Here is a 20,307-nt window from a genome sequence, read left to right as displayed (position 1 = left end):
CTCCTCCTTCTCGTCCGTCCTTCCTTCTCCGTCGTCTCATTCACTTGGACACTGCGAAATAATGAAAAATCCCAAAGGGCTCCGACCAAATTCTCTCTAATATGAACTTTGACAGCTCCTGTCTGTCATCGGAATTATGTCTCGTTCGAACGCGTGCAACCACTCGTCCGACCGACTCGCAGTTTCGCTATAATTAACTTTTTTACGCACCCGACTTTCGTAGCGTTTCAAATGAAATCAAAGGCTTGTGAGTAAGGACTATTAAGGTGACAACCATCCAATAAGTTTAGAAGATAAGATACCATTTATTGAAGATCACTATGAACATTCTACTCGCTATTTTCGCCAATATCCGTAAATGTGCAAGTGCACTCTGACTAACCCCTATGCTTTTTAGTACAATTTAGTTGATCGTTATAATTTTGCAACGAAAACAAAATTTCTGCCCGAAACGTATTTAATATTTGACACAAGCTTGTATCGAGTAGGAGCCGACGTAGCCACAGCAACTCAAGCACATTGTGAGCCGAATTTTTGCACTCCAACATTTTCTTATTTCGATTACAAAAAAAAAATAAATAAATAAAGAATCCCTAAAACTTTATAACCGACAGCTGTATTTATATTGCAGTGCCCGCTGTATACAATAATAATCATAATCATAGTAATAATTATTATAATAATTATTTTTAATAATAATATAGTATAGTATCACTTAGATGCTTATAGCGCGCTCATGATCCCTCGATTCCACGCCGAGAGAAGAAATTTTCTTTATATTCTACGTGTAACATAGAATTCGATATGATACATAGTACATCGACGACATGTATAAAATTCAAATTTTCCTGAACAGAAAATAAAAATATTCCCAAAACGATTTATTGGGAAATTCTTCTATGTACAATTGATATTTACACACCTCGAAGAGGGAAATACACACGCATACGGCACGCGCACGATCGCAATACTTGCAATCTTCGTTATTTAAAATGGTTACAATACATACAACATATACCTTTTCTACACCTTTCAACACACATAATTACATTATAGTACACTAATATTCACTCGTAGTTATGTAAAATATTTATAAGCAATAACAATTTGGGTCAGTAAATTTTCAAACATACTCGATTTAAGTAATAAGTAATATCATGTGCGAGTAAAAAGATTAATTGGCTGTTTTGTAGATAGATCGCTAATTAATATGTACACATTGACAATATCATAAATGACCCGTTGAATAGGATAAATTTACACGTACATGGAGAGAGTGTCGAAGTTTCGTAAGATTATCTTAAATCGTAACAATACTGTTTGTCGGCCAAGAGCCGGTCGAGTGGTAGTCGATAGTCGATTCGCAAGACTCGTTGACGCTCGTCATTCCACAGGACTCGACCTCGACTGCCTTAAAAATAAACTCAAAACGGAGCTAACGGTCCGCTTAAGATTTTTCGTCGATGCTGTTGGGCAGAGGTCGCTTCTTGAGTATGCCCAGGTCCTGGACGTTCTCGAGGAAGGTCTTGTGATGCTGAGCCACCAGCAGCGGATTGACCGTCTGCACGTCCTTCTTGAGCTCCTCCATGTCTCGCTTGAGCTTGGCTCGGCGATTCTGGAACCAGGTGATGACTTGGGCGTTGCTGAGTCCCAACTGAGCGGCGATCTCGTCGCGGTCCGCCGGCGACAGGTACTTCTGGTACAGGAAACGCTTCTCCAGCTCGAATATTTGTTGATTCGTGAAGGCTGTTCTGCTCTTTCGCTTCTTCTTAGGCTGCTGACGATTGTTGAATAAGTGCAGATGATTAGCTTGTTCTAGAGAGGGCAAAAAGGAAAAAATCGTTAAAGTTTCAGCTATTTAAAAATTTTGATTTAATTTTAATTAATTTTTATAAAATGTACAATAATCATAAAAACTAAAGGCTGTCAAATAAAAAAATTTGAGGTAAAAATCTCGTTTTCCATAATCTAACATAGCTAGGTATAGGGCTTTGACAGCAGCAGTAGCCATTTACATGTTGTAAGCTTAGGTGCACTCATAAATGGATTGCGTTGAATGACTAGCGAGGAGAGGCCAAGTCGGCTAGGGGACGCGCGAGTCCGAGTTATCGCTCGTCGCGAACGGTCATCGATTCTCCGAGGCGTTATGGCGGCGGCGGCGGCGAGTGTGAATTGCAGCCAGGCAATGCGCGCACGCACAGTACTTATAATATGTGCTGGATAGAGAGAGAGAGAGAGAAAAAAGAAGAAGGAGGCAGCATTACGCCGAGTGGAGATCAAAGGGCTACTACCGCTGGCGAATCAGTCACACCTGCAGAGCAAGGCGCGCATTACGCACGAGGCTTGGACAGAGTCAGTCTCGGGCCGCGCGCACAATCGGCAACTATAACGCGATACATAACATACTTATATTTAGCCTCGTGCACGTAGCTACGAGCTGGGCATAAGCGGGATAAGTAGCGGCGGCCGATGGATTTCGACGTTCACGCTTCGAATTTCGCGATACGCTCGTTTGGCGTATATAGTGCAGCTACACTGCACGTGTGATTGGTGCGCGCAATGCTTCGCAGAGGTTCCTTCAAAGCTTCGCGCCGAGCTGTTTAATCAATTATCGGAACGAGCGTCGCAATTATTGACTCGCAATGATCAGGAACCCGATGATCGAATCGGATAAGGCAACAACGGTTGAGCTCCAAGTACTTTTCGGAGCGACGCTGCAAGTTGTACAATTGCAACTCGTACACTGCGGCACACGTGGCATTGTATAGGTGTGCGGTACATCCATTTGGCCACTGCAGCAGAGACGCACAAGCATATGCAGGCGAAAAAGAGCCACTGAGATATTAGTTTTTGCGGTCGGAGCGGGTCCTTGATTCGTTTGACGAGCACGACTACCGCCGCGTCGATTCATACGCATCGGGCGGAGGCCCGTTCGAAACTGGAGACAAGAAAAAGAGAGAGAGAGAATCATCACTCGTCGGGCTTTCAAAGACTAGTGTCTCCTTGACATTCGATAATAGCCAAGCGTTAATTGATGGTACGAAAACGAAGAGAAATTAGGGGGGAAGGAGGAGCTGAGACAAAATGGCTGGTGCGCGCGTACTACGCTATGCGACATCGGCATGTACGGCACTCCGAAGTCTCGTGTAGCTATATATATATATTGCTCGAAGCTCGAGGCGCGATAAACACGTATAATGGCTGAGCGACAGCGGAGCAGTGTACAGAAGTGTATAAAGTAGGGGCAGGCGGGCAATTTGTCTTTCTCGTGGCCACAAATCGTTGCCGAACATTTGGAAATCCGAGCATCCGTCGGGAGATTTATATTGACTCGCGCACTGACACCGAGTACCGAACGCGCGACACACGAGCTGCCGTTAAGACGAATTTATTTCGATTTAAGGCCTTTTTTATTGATTTTTCGCTTTTTATGGGTTCTATTATAAGCCGATCGGAAGCATTGATCAGCGATACAAAAGAGCTCGAGCTGCCAGCCGCACGCGATGAAATTAGAAAATCCATTCCAGACGTCTTTTCCCTTTTCCTCCTCATCGTAGATGGCCTGTGGCGACTCGGCGAGCCACAAATCGGCCAACCTCAAGCGTATGCCATATTTTCTCTCTCTATCTGCAGAAGCACCTGCGCCACCAAAGACTCGAAAAGGAATCGAGAAACACGGGATAATCGGAGCGCAACAGATGTAGAATCGATTTACCCAATAGTTCGGTGCGATATATTATAGGTACATGTGATCGGCTGCGATGCTACACATACGAAGGCGCGAGCTGTTAGTGCGCCGCGGTCTGGCTGCGACGATCGAGAGGGAAAATGTGCGGATCGTATTTTCGAATCATCTTCATCAAGTGGCCCCGTACGTACGCGGTGTACGTGTGTGCATATATCCCGTAGGGCGTTACAATTTGCTCGATTATTGCCACCTGGTAATTTCGCTGCCTCGAGGCAAACTCGGCCCGATCCGCGTACATTCATAAAGCGCGCCCGTAATAATATTAAAAAAAAAAAAAGAAGAAAGAAGGCAACAAAATATATATACGACGTCTCATCTCGTCGTCCCTCTCGGGTGGTCGCTGGCCGGTCGTTTTCCCGAATCCGCAAGCCAGTAAGCCAGTTGGACGTCGGCGCACTCTAATTACCGTCCGAGGCGATATTTCATATTCTCACCGGCGCGCGCGCGCGTATAAGCAGCAGCAGCAGCTCGGCTACATATTACATGCTGCACATCGATACATATTACATGCGCATATCGATCAATATAACCGCTTAATCGAAGCCGAGAAACGAGCTCGATCGCTTCTTGCTCGTCTTGTTTTGCACTCGTATATAGAGCTCGCGCAGCTCGAGGAAACGCGATTTCTATTAGCCGCATCTATTTCATGGGACAAGAGCTGGCGGTAGCAAGGACCGTTTAGCGAAGCTTCGTTTTTTTCTATCCTTGCGGACTCGTTGACTCGGGCCCTTTCCCCGAATATTTTCTCGGTCTCGTCGTTCCCATCGCTGCCAGCTCCGCTTGGCTGGCTCTTCTGCATCTCAACCCTTCTATTTGGAGCATCATCTCTCGTGCGCAGCGTCGGCAACGCGGCGGTTCGGGTTTCCGTCTACCGGCATGTGTGGCACAAGCCACGTGCCACTGATTAGTGCAATTACCGAAACAAGGCTCAGAACGCGCGCGCGAGCCTTTCGTTCTCCCTTCCGCACGCAGCAACGTCTCGTCTCGGCTTTCCGCGTACTACGCGCATGGCGAGACATCCTAGAATTTGTTCAGCAGACTATGAGCGTACGTACCGACGAGTGTTGTAGCGACGTCGACGAGCTTCTGTTTATTCGCTCGGCACTCGAGAGCTTTACCCCTGCAACGTACAACGAAATTCGACCAAAATAAAAAAAAAAAAAAAGAAAAAAAGGGAACGTTCGCCTCGCAAGGAGTTATACTCGGAAAAATGAAGGCGTCGATTGGGTGCAGATATGCGCATGCTGAGATACATGCTCTCGCGCATAGGCCGAACGCCGCCGAATGCTCGAGTCATTAGTCATCGGCCGGAGAGACAGTCGTCGTCACCTTGTGCAATTAGGGAGCGCTAAGTGTTTTCTTCTCGACATTTTTACAGCTCGCTAAGACGATCCTCTCTTTCTCTCTCTCTCTAATGTCCTGCAAGGAATGTCTGTCTGTGTACACTACAACTCACTTGGCCCCATTTTTTGCGGGCTCCGCTCTCGCGACTCGGCGGCGGCGGCGACAAATTGAAGGAGCTGCGATGACGCGACGCTACGTAAAGAGACTGCTCGCGCGGATAATATTTTCAACGACGCGCGCGTCTATCCGTTGATGCACAGTGCGACGGGCGCGTATACGGGTAGGAGCGGCCCAACAATCGATTCGTTTGATTTATTATGATTGGCTGCGCAAGAGATGGCCAAACAAAAGACGGATTAATTATTAGTCAGCTCGTGAAGAGAGAGAATTGATAGTCCACGTGGTCCGGTCGACGCGCGCACCTGTCGCGCGTAAAAGTGCACTTTCGGTCGGTGCCGCGCGCAACGCGTGTGCTGCCCTGTTAGCGTACGAGCCTCGAGATGCAGTGGCGCAGTCTCGCTGTTAACTCTCTCTGCAGCCTCGACGACGTCGTGCAGCGATACATATATCGCGCGCGAGTCTGCGCGTTCCAATGATCGTTCGAGTATACAAACGAGCGCGAGCATAAATACACAGAAGAATTACATTTCTGACTAAACGCTCGTTTGTGCCCGCGACGCGGGGAGCTGTTTTAATTTAGAAAGGCTTGGCGCGTGGGCGACAAATGCTTCAGAACGACAGATCTAATTGCTCCGCGGAGCAACTTTTCTTCCTCTTTTTTTCCTCTCGAGTGGCTTTTCTTAGTCCAAGAGCAAGAGCAAGACGGCGAAGATGAGATTGCATTCTGCGAACGAGCCAAAAGACATTTGCAGTTTCTCTATCTACTTTGAGGCTCGACGACTTAATTTCTCGCTGCTCGACGCGCTTATAAACACGTTTATTTTGGTACACGCGCGTACAGGTGAGCCGCTCTCCCGAGTCATCCATCAGGCAATTCGCAAATCAGCATCCGCATTGACCGGATGGAAACCAAATGAATGATCGGGCAGCTCGAGGCAAACGAAAAGAAAAAAACGAGTACTGGTCGGTTAGATTATCTCGCGCGGGCTTTTTTCAGAGTCCAGCATGCGCGCGGAAGTATCGGCAAAAAGCCGTTTTCGAGAAGTGCTATAATTATCGGCTATTCGTTTAACGAGAGAACGAGATGGTCAAGCGAGCGCGAGGGAGTAGCCGAGAAGGAGCTGAGGAGACAAATAAGGGGCGGGATGAGTAGGTCGAGGAGCAAGACTGCCTACGCGAGCTGATGTAATCATGCTGTCAGACTGCACACGAGTCGAGTGTACCAAGCCCGAATCAGGCTCGATCGTGCGAGATAGAGAGGAAAGAGGGAAATGTCAGGTCTAGCTGATCCGTCAGTAGAGAGTAGAGCTCCTCCTCGCTAGTAAAGCAGCTACGAGACCGACGCGCTCGCACTTTTCTCTCGACGAAGCAGCATAAAGCGCAGTTCGAGGCAATTAAAGCGTGTCTATAAATAGCCACGGGTTCTGGAAAAATATCGGTGCAGTTGGCGATTAGCGAGGCAATAAATGAAGAAGTAAATCTTTCATCGTATCAAAAGTGGCTCGCGTGGCTGCCGAAGCCGAGCGAGAGAAGCGGTGATCGCTCAATGATATTATTATATGTGTGCAAACGTATACAGGCCTGCGTCGAATATCGTACGTAATACGTTTTTATTCGTCGTCGCGCGCGCAGCTTCTCGTGTTGCCGATATTATCCCCGAGTCGAGCTGCGCTCGTATTATAACGAGTCGTTTCGATGCTCTCTTCGCGGTAGGAAGAGGAGAAAAAAAAATAAGAAAACGGATAAAATTAGTAACGTAATTTATGGTCCCGCGGGAGGGAGAGAATTAGCAATCGACGAGGATGATGTATGGCGTGTAAAGCGATTTAAAGCGAGCCGACTAACTGAGAAAGAGAGAGAGAGAGAAGCGCAGAGAAGAAGAACAAGCAAGAGAGAGAGAGACGGAGAAAAAGAGAGCGAGAAAAGCAAAGGTGTGATGCTTTGTGCGTAGCGCGACGCAAGCCTCGGGACATTAATACATGCATGCGCGGACACGAGCTTTTTTGGCGCGACAATCCACAATGCAGTGCCGTACAAAGCCAGCTGTATCAACATGCATTTGTTAAGACAAGCCCTGCGTGTTGTTTTGTTAATTTTATTATATTCTCTCCTGCTCGTTCTTTTGGAGCTTCTATTCGGTTTCTGCTCGACGCAAACAGTAGCTGCATTACTTTTTCCTCGTTTCGCAGATCGATATAGCGGAGGCCCACAAGGACGAGCTGCGCACGAAAGAGAGAAGGGGGTACCGAGACCGAGGGACACCTGTGCCGAGCGTAGCCAACCGATTACCGTTGCGTCATCTTTCCAACAGATTAAATTCAATCTCGTCGGCAGATGCCTAATTTCAAGGGACGATCGAGCGAAAGAGACATAGGCAAGGGACGGCTGCTGCTGCTTCATGGCTCGTCTAAAGTATAGCCTTTTTCACGCCACAATCAAAATAAAGCAGCGGCATAAAGCGAGATTTGTATTAAAGGACGTCCATCAGGTGTGTAGGTAGTAGTAGCAGCAGCAGTAGCTACTTGCTGCCCGATCTTTTCGCCTGTTTTTTTCTTTTTTCGTATCTCGCAGTCGTGTCGCGTCGTCGATAAAATTAATCATTTTGGCATTAGCTCTGGCCGCAGGTGCCGTCCACTTTCCACGAGACTAGTCACAAAGGCCTCCGCTCCTTCTCTTGTATATGTGCACACAAGAAAAATACTTCCGCGATTATAACACGTATACAGAGTATAACACGGAGGAGAGCAGTTGTTGTCGATCGCTTCTTATGTATACAGTCGATCGGAAGCATGACTAATTTTATACTCTGTCCGCCTTACCGCCGCCAAATTGTGACTTTGCAACTTTGCGCGAGGCTATATAGCTCGGCTCGTTCGCTCGACTCGGAGTGGCTCGTATTCTTATAGGTATACTGCTGCACATAGGCTGCGGGCGATCGCTGCAAAAATTCAACGCAGCCGAGGAGCGAAAACGCCGAGCGCTACTTTAACTCCGTACCGTATAGGTATTACGCGCGCGCAGCCCAGCTGAAAATTGAATAAACAACCTTGGCATTCTGGCGGAGCTATTATGTTTGCAACATATAAGCAACGGGCGCAGATCAAAGGCCTGACAATTTTATCGCCCGGCGGCGCATTAAATGTACCGATGCGCCGAAGAATAACAGACAAATCGCCAGCCCCCGTCGTACGTAGCGTACTCGCCGAGCGGCGAATTCCAGGATAGCAGTGCATAAATCGTCGCTTCATTTTTCTCCCCCGACGACGCCGTACGTATAGTAGCTTCTGCACCGCTGCGTCCGAGTCAGCCGAGTGTGTGTGTGGCAGCAAATCTCTCGTCGAGGCTGGAATTTTGCAACTACGCGCTATTACACGTAGGCCGACTTTGTCTAGCTGTAGGGAGCACGTGTTAAAACTCCAAAGTATGTGCGGCGCGTTGGTGCGCCGACGGCGTCGGTATACACAGCTTTTTGCGCTCGATCGACGTGCGAATGAGCTGCGTCAAGACGGTAGCCGCGTACCCAAGTGCCGCTGTGTGTATGCATACACTTATTATAGCGGCGTTGCCACCTACGGTCGTTTACCAGCCACGAGACAAGCTTCCAGAAGTTAAGAGAGTGGGAAGTAGCGAGTCGACTTTTTGCAAACAAAAACTGACAGCTACGAACGAGACCGAACGGAAACCAAACTGCGTTCGGACGCCTACCGTCCTCGTATTTATGCAGCTTTTCTCTTGTCTCTCGAGTCGTGCCGTTATATATTATACACGCGGCAACTCGTGCGCATAACCGAATGCGTAATTGATCCCGGACGATCATCGGCTGGCTTAAGCCTGCTAAATCGACTTTGATCTAATGTCGTTTCACGAATGGCCGACTATACAGCTCCTTGCAAGAGCTATGCGTATCAAAACGCGTATGTTTGGCGCTCTTGTTTGCACAAAGGGGGGCGACGAAAACAATATCACACGCCAATACCTCCGGGTTATTTCAGTCGAGTCGATCGGGCGTGAAAAGAGCAAATCGTCCTGCGACGATACACACCGGCTTAGGCGTGATTTTTTTTTGCAGCTCGCAGCGACGCGTCCGCTATTTGTTCAAAAACACGTCGCTCCGCCGGGTAATTACATGCGTGGATTGTACCGAAAAATCGATGCCCGTCCGGCGCAAAGTGTATCTGGCTTTAATTTTTTTTCTCTCTCTCTCTCCTCCCAACACACACACACGGGCGGGCTTGCAATATTAAAAACTTTGTCAGCGACGATACGAGCAGCAGCGCAGCCGAGAAAAACAATAAACGCCGAGCGCGAGCCTCCGCGACTGGACTGCGCAAACAAAGCATAAGCGAGCCGCCAGAAATGTAGGTGCACGAGCAGCGGGCATAATTTATAAAAGTAATTATACAGTCTGGCTGGCAGCGGTGAGGCTACGTACGACGACACGCGGCGTATAATAACTCCATCGAGGTATTATCTTATAGCTCAGCGTCGCCACTGCTACTGCTGTTGCCGACCGCTTGAATTTCCCTCCTCGTTTGTTTTCTTATACACACATTCGATATATAAACGCTGCACCGGACTCGTAAGGGCTCGCTCGTTTCTTCTACTTTTTTTCTCTCTCCAGCCCAAAGAGGATGCTTATTATTAAATGATACTTGCGGTGTTGATCTATCGATCCTACGCCTCGAACCTATATGCTCTACTTGTATCGATACTATAGTCATTGCAATCATTGCTAGTTCGCACGACTATGCGCACAATACCAAATACTCAACTAGAAAGTGAAAGAGAGAGAGAGAGAGAGAGAGAAGGGGCACGAAAATCAATTTGGTACAAAGGAAAATTTATTACCCGAGAAAGGAATGTGAATTTTCCCTGTATGTGACACGGCTACGCAGTACGTAGGAGTACGAAGAGAAAGAGAGAAGGGGAGAGAGGGAGAGGCGTCATTTGTCACGAGGCGAGGCGCGCACTTTGCCTTTTCCATTTTCCGCGCGATTTCCCAGAGTGTCAACCCCTCCTTTACGGCGACATGTCCTCCCTTCCGCAGCTTAGACACACCCTCGACGCCAAGAGCTCGCACTAAACTGATTTTAGGGAATGAAAATTGGACTTGCGCGCAGAATCACGCTATATTATACCCTGATGAAACGAATGATTCGACGGAATTTCAGACGCATGCACTGAATGAAACGTGCAACGATATAACGAACAAATTTTGATTCAAATAATTATCCTTTATCAATAACTTTTTGTGGAAACTCGATTTGATCGATCAGAATCACAATGACATTGTGAATTGTGCAGAGGCTCTATAAATTTGAACAGCACTTGAAAGGACTGGAACGATAAAATAAGAGTGTCATGGTACAACGATTGCGGTGCAGTGTGCATTGTCTACAACTATCAGAAGCTTACATATTTAAGAAGGCAGTTCTTATATCCGATTATCTAGTCTCTTGGCTTTGTAGAAAAAAAGTCGTTTCGCTGGAATTACACGTGGAAGTGTAAATTATGTCATATTCGCACATGTATAGAGGCAAGAATCGCTGTTGAATCGCAGTGAAAAGTCAGCCGAGCCGCGACGATGGCAGCTATGCAAGTGTGCACCTGCACACACAGAGTCGCGCGAAATAAAAGGGAATAGAGCGCGCGAATAAAGTGCTTGCATATAGAGTATACAGAGAGCAATTACGCAAGTTTGCTCGACGAATAATGTATAGACGAGCGAGCATTACTCCGCTGCGATTGTTATCGCGCGAGCCCGACGACGAGCTCCCGATAAGTCGGAGGGTGATTTTTGAAACGACAAAAGCAGCTACGGCGAACTGGACGCAAGAAGCGGCACCGGGCCAACTTTGGGCCGCGTGATACGACTCGATACGTGCACATAGATATCGAGAACTCAGAGCAGCACGAGCGAAACTATGCATGAGCAGAGAGTTGGTACGAGGCGAATTTAACGATCGGGCCGAGCGAACGACGCGAATGTGCAGCAGTGTATCTATAGACGATAATGAGGATCATATATGCGGCCGAGCTCCGCTACGAGGCGAATCCCGCGCGTGAAATTCAATCCGCATGCGATACGCGAGTGTGTGTGTGTGTGTGTGTGTGTATGCCAGTGTAGCTGCCAGTCTAGAGCTGCCTAGGCTCGTTCGATACTCTCGTTATTATTACAACCCTGCTGAGAAACTCGTTTGCCTTCCATTATTCGCCCCCACCGAGGCGCGCACAGCCCTTGCTCGCAGTTCGACTTGTGCCGAGCGACGTACAGATATATAACCTAGGCATGTATACGTAATATGTATACCGCGAGCAAACAGGCCTTTATATATATGCTACCTAGTAGTAAATGCACTCGGCGAATGAGACGTCATTTTCCTCCCGCAGAGTCTCCTAATATGCATACAAGGCCAGCGACGAAAATTCAATATTCTCCGCGCAGCTCCTCGTTTATATCGCGCTAAATGGCAATTATTAATTATCGCGTTCCCAATAACGCAGACTGACATGTATTAAGTACGCGATGGCGAGCCGATGCAATTACATAAGTCGAGCGCGCGTAACGAGCCTGTGGACGCCTCGTCCAATTTCTTTATTTTGCTTCATTAAATGAGAAAAAAACGCGCGACGAGTGCGTGAGTGGCTATGAAATCGCGTGATGGAGCTGCAAAACAGCTGTTTCTCGGTGGCATCCTTCGAAGAATCGACGACCGCAATGCCGGTAATTGACAATGCCGTATTGTGCAGGTATGCTACGAGCCAACGTGTAGACAGTATATCATACACACGAGTCCAATTCAAATGATCGTATATATATAGGCGCGCCAACAAACGACCGATTGAGACAAAAAGAATTGCTGCTACTGCTGCTCGCAGAGGAGGAAGAGCGTTTGTATGTTTTTGCAGCAAAAATAAGCGGTTTCTTCGGCCATAAAGAGGCGCATCGTGACTACCGTAGGCCGCCGCTAGCGTGAAATTATATTCCGACTCCGAGGCGAACAAAAGCGGCGCACCGAGAGCTACGTAGAGCGTCGAATCGGATATCGAATCCGAGCGATTGTTTCTCTCCTCGACGATTCGACGACTCGACTGCACACTCGACGAGCCGCAAGTGAAAGAGAGAGAGAGAGAAAAAACGTCGATAACTTCATTTACGCGGAAGTATCCACCTCTTTAGCGCGAATCGCGGCGGCGATCGATGTTTTTTCAAAGCCACAGTTGCAGTTGGAGCTCGAGCGCGATTCATAACGTATCTAAATCAGCTCGAGGTTGCCAATATGCAACTCGCGGCCGTAACACCTCTTCGTTTGCCTTATAAGCTATCAAGACGACAAGTCGCTCGAACTTGTATTATAGGCTTTATGTATAAACGTACGTGCGTTGGCGAGGCACTTTGAAATGCCTATATTGGCTCGTGTACGCGCACGTTTGTGACTGCTCTCTTATAATCTGCCTTTGTCGGCCTGCAGCGAAATAAGCGTTAACGCCGTGATTCATGCGGCTCCATTGTGTACGCGATGCTTTTTTAACGGGCGCTCCCCAGACGCAAAGTTCAGCTTTTACACATTTTATACGAGACAAGTTTTTTCTTCTTCCTTTATTTTTTTATACCGAGAAAATTTGCGAATCTTTACGAGTAGCGTTTCGATCTCGTTGAATAATATCGGCCGTGAAAGACTCGCTCGAATTATCGCGTTTCAAATGCGACCGGCATTATACGTACGAATTATATCGCTGGCCTAGGCGAATTAATCGCGCGCACGCTACATATGCAAGCGGGGCCACGTAGCAGTCTGCACAAATTGCGGAATAAACATAAATACTATATAAAAAATAAACAATCGCGCGCACGCAAAAGTTTCGGGAAAAAGCAGCGCATCAGCAAAATTACGTTATTTATTATTCAAACAATATTTACACGCGCCTTCACGAAACTCGAACTCGCTGAATGCTCGCAAGAACAAAAAGAAAAGAGAGAGAGAGAGAGAGAGAGAGAGAGAGGAAAAAATAAAAGAGCCGAGCTTATATAGCCGTAATTACGCTGTATATGTGTGCGCTGCTAGGTAGCTCGGTATATATATACGCTGCATTTCGTGCTCTGCCCATGTGCTCGGCGCGCATTAAAATTCGCGTGGCAAATAGCTTTGAGCGCGTTGGCCGCCGAGTAGCAACGCTGCATTGGCTAATGACTTTAGCACACACACAGCACACATACACACAGAGCTGGCAAGTTGGCGCGCGGAATATCGATCGCAGTCTACACGCATGCAACGGCCAAGCTCGTTGCTGGACGTCATCGCGGCTTTTCTCTCTATAGCTAAGCGCTACGTTGTTGTAGTTATAGTGCAGGGGCTCTAGGCGCAGCCGATCTGCGCACCTCGTCAAACAATGCGCGCCCGCCCGAGTCCGCCGCGAGCTGCTTCCTAACAAATGTACTACTTTGCGCCGCGCGATTAGCTAAATCCATCGGAGCTACCGCGCGACAAATTACTCCCATAGCCAGACAATGAGTAAAAAGTATTATAATTCGAGAGAAAGCCGAGCCTCTGCGATAATGTAAGCTTTGCACGCGCGCCTATATCGGCTGCTGCTGCTGCTGCTGCCACAGAAAGAAAGAGAAAGAGAAAGAGAGGAGAGAATCGAATAATTCTCAATTAGCCGTAAATCTGCTCGCTCTAAGTCGTATTTATGCGGTGGCTGTGCCAGGCGACAAAAGATTTACGCCGCAGCCCGCCAGGAACGATCAGTCTGAGTTTGCGTCTACCCCCGGCACGCCACGGCTCGTTTTCGTCATTTTCATCGAATAGCAACTTTATTACCTCGCGGCGCATGAAAAATCGGCGAGGAAACAAATTTTTATCCCGACAAGAGAAATCCAATTAGCCGCGCAGCTTATAGCGGCGATAAAACGGCCGATCGTGCGTGTGAGCAATATAGTAGCAGTATGTATACGTAGGCAGTAGCTGTAGCAACAGCAGCAGAGCTCGATTTTGGACCGAAATTTGCATGAGCTGTTAAGTGGCGCGCAGTCGAGCGCAGTCCCAAGAACGAGCGAGCAAAAAATCCGATCTCGGAGCTCTCTCAAAAACGCTGTAATTTTTTAAGTAATGAGACAGCCTTTATAGGTCGGCGGCGGCGTCGGTGCACCCAGTGGCCAGGCTGCAACGGCGACCACCAAAAACGGGATAGCCGCAAGACCAGTAGTTGCTACGAGGCTTCGCGTCCGGCAAATGCCGAGAAAGCCAAGTATAATAAATTAAATTGATGCGCCCGAGTCCATAGCGAGGAGAGACTCGATCGAACCGAATCTCAGCACGCGATGATGGCTCGTCGAATGTCGAGTGATCCCGCTGAGAGCTGCCACAGAAATGTCACCGAAAACCGACGTTCGCATCATTGGATCGATAATCTATTCGGAAATTCCACTGATGATCCACTAAAACGCCTAGAAAATCCGGCATTGGCAAAGCTAAAAAGAAGGAGTAGAGCACGTCTCACTTTCACGTTCATTTATTTCGATTCGTGTGGTTTCAAGCCGAGTATCATTACTGCCTGCTGCTTATATACTTATTACGTGTAACAGCAGCCTTTTACGACTGCCGTTTCGCGTACACACTCGCACACACACATGCATATATCCGTAAACATCGATGAGTGCACTTCTTGTAAGTAAACGGCCGCGAGTATTGAATGCATGAAAAATGACTTAATTACGAGGCTCACTCGTACCGACATCTTCCTGTCTTTGACGCGTCGTTCGCGCTCGCATAATATTATTATATTTATACGCGCATTTACGTATATACTGCCTATATATTTACTCGCGCGCATTATATTGGCCCGGAGTCGTGAGCCGACTCGTCCAGCCAAATACATCGTTTCCAATCCATTCTCTCGTAGCCGCGTTATGTCGGGCGTTTTTTAATTAGCTAAACAACCTCTGTACTAGTGTGTGTTTTTTTCCTAAGGTGTTAATGAGTCGTGGCGGCAGCAGCCCCGGTAACGCGAGTATAAAGGAAGGCGCGTAAATACGTGTGTGCGTATGCAACTAATACCCCGTTTTACGTTATCAGTCTAATTGGTTTTCAAAAGAAGAAAAGCTAATTTCATGTATAGAACTTCCCACATATGCACGTGGATATCGGAATATTTAGCGCAACTTGTATTAGCATAATTGGATGTGGTCTATTTTACGAGATTGATACTTGTTAGTGGGTAAAAATAGCCTTTGCTTGAAAAATACCTGCTCGAGCTATGACTTCTTTTGCTGCTCGACTGCAGCGCGTGTTATATATAGTGTCGCTTTGAGCGCGTGTCCGTTTTCAAACGATTCCCATTGACACCTTTTATTTTTTTCGAATTTACACCTCCTCTCGCTCGTGAGAGAGAAAGAGAATAGAAAAAAAGGTAATTTTTTCGCTTTCAATATTGCACCACTGAAAGATACATTACGGGCGGTGAAGACTCTATTCACACGCACACTTGCTGTGTTGTGTCGGGCGCTCAAGGAACGAAGGAAAAAATTGAAAGATGAAAAATACGCGCGGCTGCCGAGATAATGTAGCCGGTGCGCTTCTATACAGGTTGGCAGCTCTCAAAAAGCCGCTGCCGTATGTGTGTGTGCGAGCGGTATATATCTAAGGGAGTTTCGAGTAAAAGACCATCGCCGCAGGATTATTAAGGGTCTGCTCGTGGGTTTGTGCTGTGCGCGCATGTATATACGATGCTATGACTCGACGAGAGAGAGAATATAATAATGAGAGGAGGTAAATTACAAAAACGTGGAGGCTACCGTGCGCTCGAGTGTGTGCGTGTCGTGCCGCGCCGCGACGAGCGCATATATACCATAAACCACAAGTCAATTGCATGAATATTATAAAGATCGATCGATATCATCGCTGCTAAGCTCTATCCCATGCAGCGCAGTCCCTCCTTCGCGCAGCAGCCTCTCCTGCGCTCGCGATCGCGTAATCCAATAATTTGAATATCGTAAATGCAATTCCCTTTAATGGAAACACGTATCGAATTGGACGATTTTTGTGCGCGGCGCAGAGAACCTCGACCATTTTCGCAACCGCGAAATATGAAATGGGAAAAATACGGCAGCCGCGAGATGATGCTCGCTCTGCCCTTGCGATCCTGAATATAATATACAACGCCGCCGCCGCGTCTTGAGCGAGCGAGCGAGAAGCAGAGAGAGAGAAGGAAAGAGAGAAAAAGAGAAAGAGAGGAAGCAAAAGGGAGCCGAGGAATGAATAGCTAGTAGTGGCGTGTGAAAGTAACTCTCGGAACACGGGGCTTTGTACTCTACCGCGCGCAGGCGCGAGCGCCAATATATATATACGACTATAAAATCAAAATTACTCTTCTGTATAAAAGCTAATCATCGATCCTATTATTTCTTCAATTTTTTATCATTATTGGCCTGAATTTTGCCGATATTCGACCTTACGGCGCGAGAGCAAATACTCGAAATTGGTGAAACACCGAATTCAGCAATACAGCTTATTCAACCTGACGTAAATTTTATATCGGCTGACAGACTGCCGACGGAAGCCGTACCTTCGCGCTGTCGTTAACGCGCGCCTTATGCAAATGTCCCCGGTCGTTTCGATCAAACATTTTTTTGTCGCCGTTATCGGCTCCCGAAATCAACGCGTTAGGCTAATTAATCGAAGCTCACGTGAACGGACACGCGCCTCGTCCGAAATATCATTAAACTCGATGGCTGCTGCTGCACAGCTGCAGGCCAAGAGTGAATAGAGCCATAAATAAAAAAAAACTACATCGCCTCCATTTTAAGTAATACAGTGCAGTATTCATGTAAAGTCAAGAAGAGAAAGTACAAATATAAAGGCAGGCATGGTTAAGTAGTCAATCGGTTCCCATTGCATTTCTATTGACTGGTTAGACTTAGCTACTGATTTTACATGACAATCAGTGCTTTTATGTGTACTCGGAATTTAATTGGGTGGAAAACGGTTGTATATTACAAAAGACAGTACGTAGTACGCGTGTGACATTGTACGTCTTGAATAGTCAGGATTTACTGATTGGATCTGGATTCAATCAAATTCAACCAATCAACTCTTGTAGATCTCAAGTCGTGATTTACGACCGACGTGTCTTTGACCGAGATTCAGTAAAGATTTAATTCGGATTCGGTGCTCATTTTCATATTAAGATTTACAAGCCCACAAAGCACTGCCTCTATTTTCATTCGGTTACATACATCTTTCGTCGGATTCCCACTGATACATAAGGAATTCTTACGTTTTATCGTTAAATGGAAAACGAGACCAAAGCTTAATAAGCCACGTGAGGCCGAGCATCAATGTTTACTAATTGGAGGTGAAACGTACCTTGGCTGTGCTCGCCGGCGTCAAAAGTTTTACTGGTCATCTGAAAGAGGGCGTCCAACGGACCTCCTCCCTGGCTCGGGGTTCTCTTTCCATTGGGGCCCGACTGCGAGCCGTGCTGGTGCGAGCTTTTCCTCTTGAGCTGGTGGTGATGGTGCTGCTGCTGCTGCTGCATGCTCGAGTGATGCATGCCCGAGTGCAGCGAATGATGCTGGTGGTGATGGTGATGGTGATGATGCACCAGCGGGTCCGGACTGCCCGAGTCCGAGACGGAACTTCGACCGGAGCTGGAGGAGCTGCTGAGCGGCGGCTCGCTTATCGAGCCCGACATCGAGGCCAGCGACATGCCCATGATGGAGAGATCTCGCGGACCACCGTGGCCGAAGTGCGCCGTCACCGAGTGATGGTGCTGGTGGTGCTGATGCAGCCCGTGCTGGTGATTGCTCGGGTGGCTGTTCTCGTGCCTGTGATTCTGCTCCTCCGTGTCCCAAGGCCGGACGATTTTCGCCTTGGGCCGGTGCGACAGGATGTCGATGATGCTGAAGGACTTGACGCCTCGCTCGCTGGCCGAGCTCTCGCGCTCCCGGCTCTCCTCCTCGTCCTCCGACTGGGCCACTTGCACCATCTTCAGCCTCTTGAGGGGCTTGAAGTAGTCGTCGGCGCCGTTGCCCCGAGCTCGCCGCTGCTCCTCGTCGGCCACCGCCTCGTCGTCGTCGTCCTCGTCGATGTCGTCCTCGTCCTCCATCTCTCGCAGCCCCGACAGCTCCGCGCTGCTGTGGCGCCGCGACGAGCCCAGCGACCTGATCCGCCGCTGTTCCCTGTCCCGCGTGTACTCCTCGTCTCTCGAGCATCGCTCGTCCTCGTCGTCGCCCTGGTAACTGGACACCCGACACGGACTGACCGATCTCTGCCTCGGTGCGCTGCTGCTCTTGTGCTGGCTGCTGCTGCCGACGACCAGCGGCAGCGGACTAGGACAGCCCACCGAGATCTCGTCGTCGTCGAGGTCGTTGTTGGTTCTCGACGACGTCGGCTGTGGCGGCTGGGGTGGCTGGGGCGAGGAGCAGTTCCTGCTGGTGGCCGCGCTGGCCACAGGCCTCTGGGGGGAGCGCACCAGGCCGCAAGCACCGGGGTTGGCGCTGCTGCTGGCGGTCGCCGCGCCCGGTGACATTGTGTAAGCCGCCGCCTCGCTCATTTCGGTGCTACACATGCTGCCCGACGGCGAAACGCTTGCGACGGCTCTTATCGCCGAGCACACCAGTTTTGCGTCGTTATCGAGAATGTTTTCGGGTAAAAATGACACTTTCTCGCACTCGTCACTGAGCACTCGTGGGGGGGAGCACACCCGATCGATTGCCAAAGCCAACGTACCCGACTGAGATATTCACACTCGATTCGGCATCGACACTTGCCTCGCGAGTCGTCCTGCTTTGATCGCTGCGGACGATGGCATCGTCCAGGACGAGATATCTCGCTACGCGAATGACATGTACGTACACTTGGTTGAGCACTCGCGACGCACCAAACGAGATCTTCTTGCGTCGTCTGCGACTCGGACACTGTTTGGCACACTGATCACGCACAGCTCGCACACTCGAGCAGAAGATGGCTAGAGTTTATCCTCGCCGCGATTGACAGTGGAGGAGAGTTACCAGAGAGAAATACGCGACGAGAGCACGACACGCGAGAGCACGAGAGAAAAAGGGAGAGAGAGACCGAGAGAGAGAGAGAAAGAGAAAGAAAGGTAGAAAGAGAAAAAGAAAGAAATGCGTGTGTGAGCGAGCAAATTTTGCACGAGTAGTCTACTCGTGCTCGAGACTGAAAACCTTTTGATGCTAGTCGGAGTTGCGGATCGTCGAGACAACAACGTCAAAGAGGCACGAGTCCGCGCATGCGCACCCACTCCCAGTGGGTGTGAACGAGAGCGGCCGGATAAGAGCGTCGAGCGAGCAGGAGAGGGAGCGACATCAAAGCCAGCCGATGCTCGCACCTCGTGCAGTTGTGCGCGGCTGGGCGGGGCCTCTCGGGGCCCGAGCTCCGCCCCGGCTGCCTCCCTGGCTTCGGACCAAAATGACGTCGAGCGCCCACCGCACACACTTACTCGTAATGTATATTATATACTCTCCCAGTGTGTAGTGTGTAGCTCCCTGCGGAATTTTTACGACAAGTACTTAACGTCCGCCAGCTCTTTCCACGCTTATCCTTTATTGCTCTCCTATGCTCGCTCGCTCGCTGCTACCGTTTCTTATTTTCTCTTTTCGTACCTAACTATACCTACGTGTATAAACTCTTTTTTCTATCCTCCAGTGTATCGAGCAAGACCTGCTGATTTTAGTAAGCGTTTTGTTCTCTACGACATTCTTCTGTTTAGGCGAGTATGTACTGAATTCATCCCAAAAATATCATCAAAAATATATCCAGTACTCATATGTTTAGTAATGATGAAAAATGACATTAGTTGTTATCAATATTCCATTTTATAATAAAAAAGTATAACTCAGTACCATTGTCACGTACTTGAATAAAATTATTTTTTAAATCACGTCAAATTTTGGAGGTTTTTCCTCATCTTACAAATATTTCTTTAGCAATGCATGATTGTAATTTACACTTATCATACGTTTTTTGAGACATAAGTAATACATTATAGTAGTGCATAATTATTATGGGTTGTTTATTTTTGTATTTAAAAAGAGGGGACTTGAGTGTAAATTAACACAGTGCCAAAATATGATG

The 20,307-nt window shown here is 48.2% G+C and overlaps 1 protein-coding gene across 1 annotated transcript; it reads right to left on the bottom strand.

Annotated features, from left to right (window-relative positions):
- Window positions 1-338: 338 nt before the first annotated feature.
- On the bottom strand, window positions 339-19,376 carry LOC106660277 (lateral signaling target protein 2 homolog). The gene is made up of 2 exons (XM_014383208.2): window positions 17,578-19,376; window positions 339-1,815 (listed from the first exon to the last, which is right to left on the bottom strand). The coding sequence occupies exons 1-2, from the start codon at window positions 18,779-18,781 to the stop codon at window positions 1,448-1,450; spliced, it is 1,572 nt and encodes a 523-aa protein (XP_014238694.1). The 5' UTR covers window positions 18,782-19,376; the 3' UTR covers window positions 339-1,447.
- Between the last annotated feature and the right edge of the window lie 931 nt (window positions 19,377-20,307).

Source organism: Trichogramma pretiosum, unplaced genomic scaffold (assembly GCF_000599845.2).
Source record: "Trichogramma pretiosum strain Unisexual culture from Peru unplaced genomic scaffold, Tpre_2.0 scaffold51, whole genome shotgun sequence".
NCBI classification, from domain to species: domain Eukaryota; kingdom Metazoa; phylum Arthropoda; class Insecta; order Hymenoptera; family Trichogrammatidae; genus Trichogramma; species Trichogramma pretiosum.
This window is presented reverse-complemented; position numbering and strand designations above follow the sequence as displayed.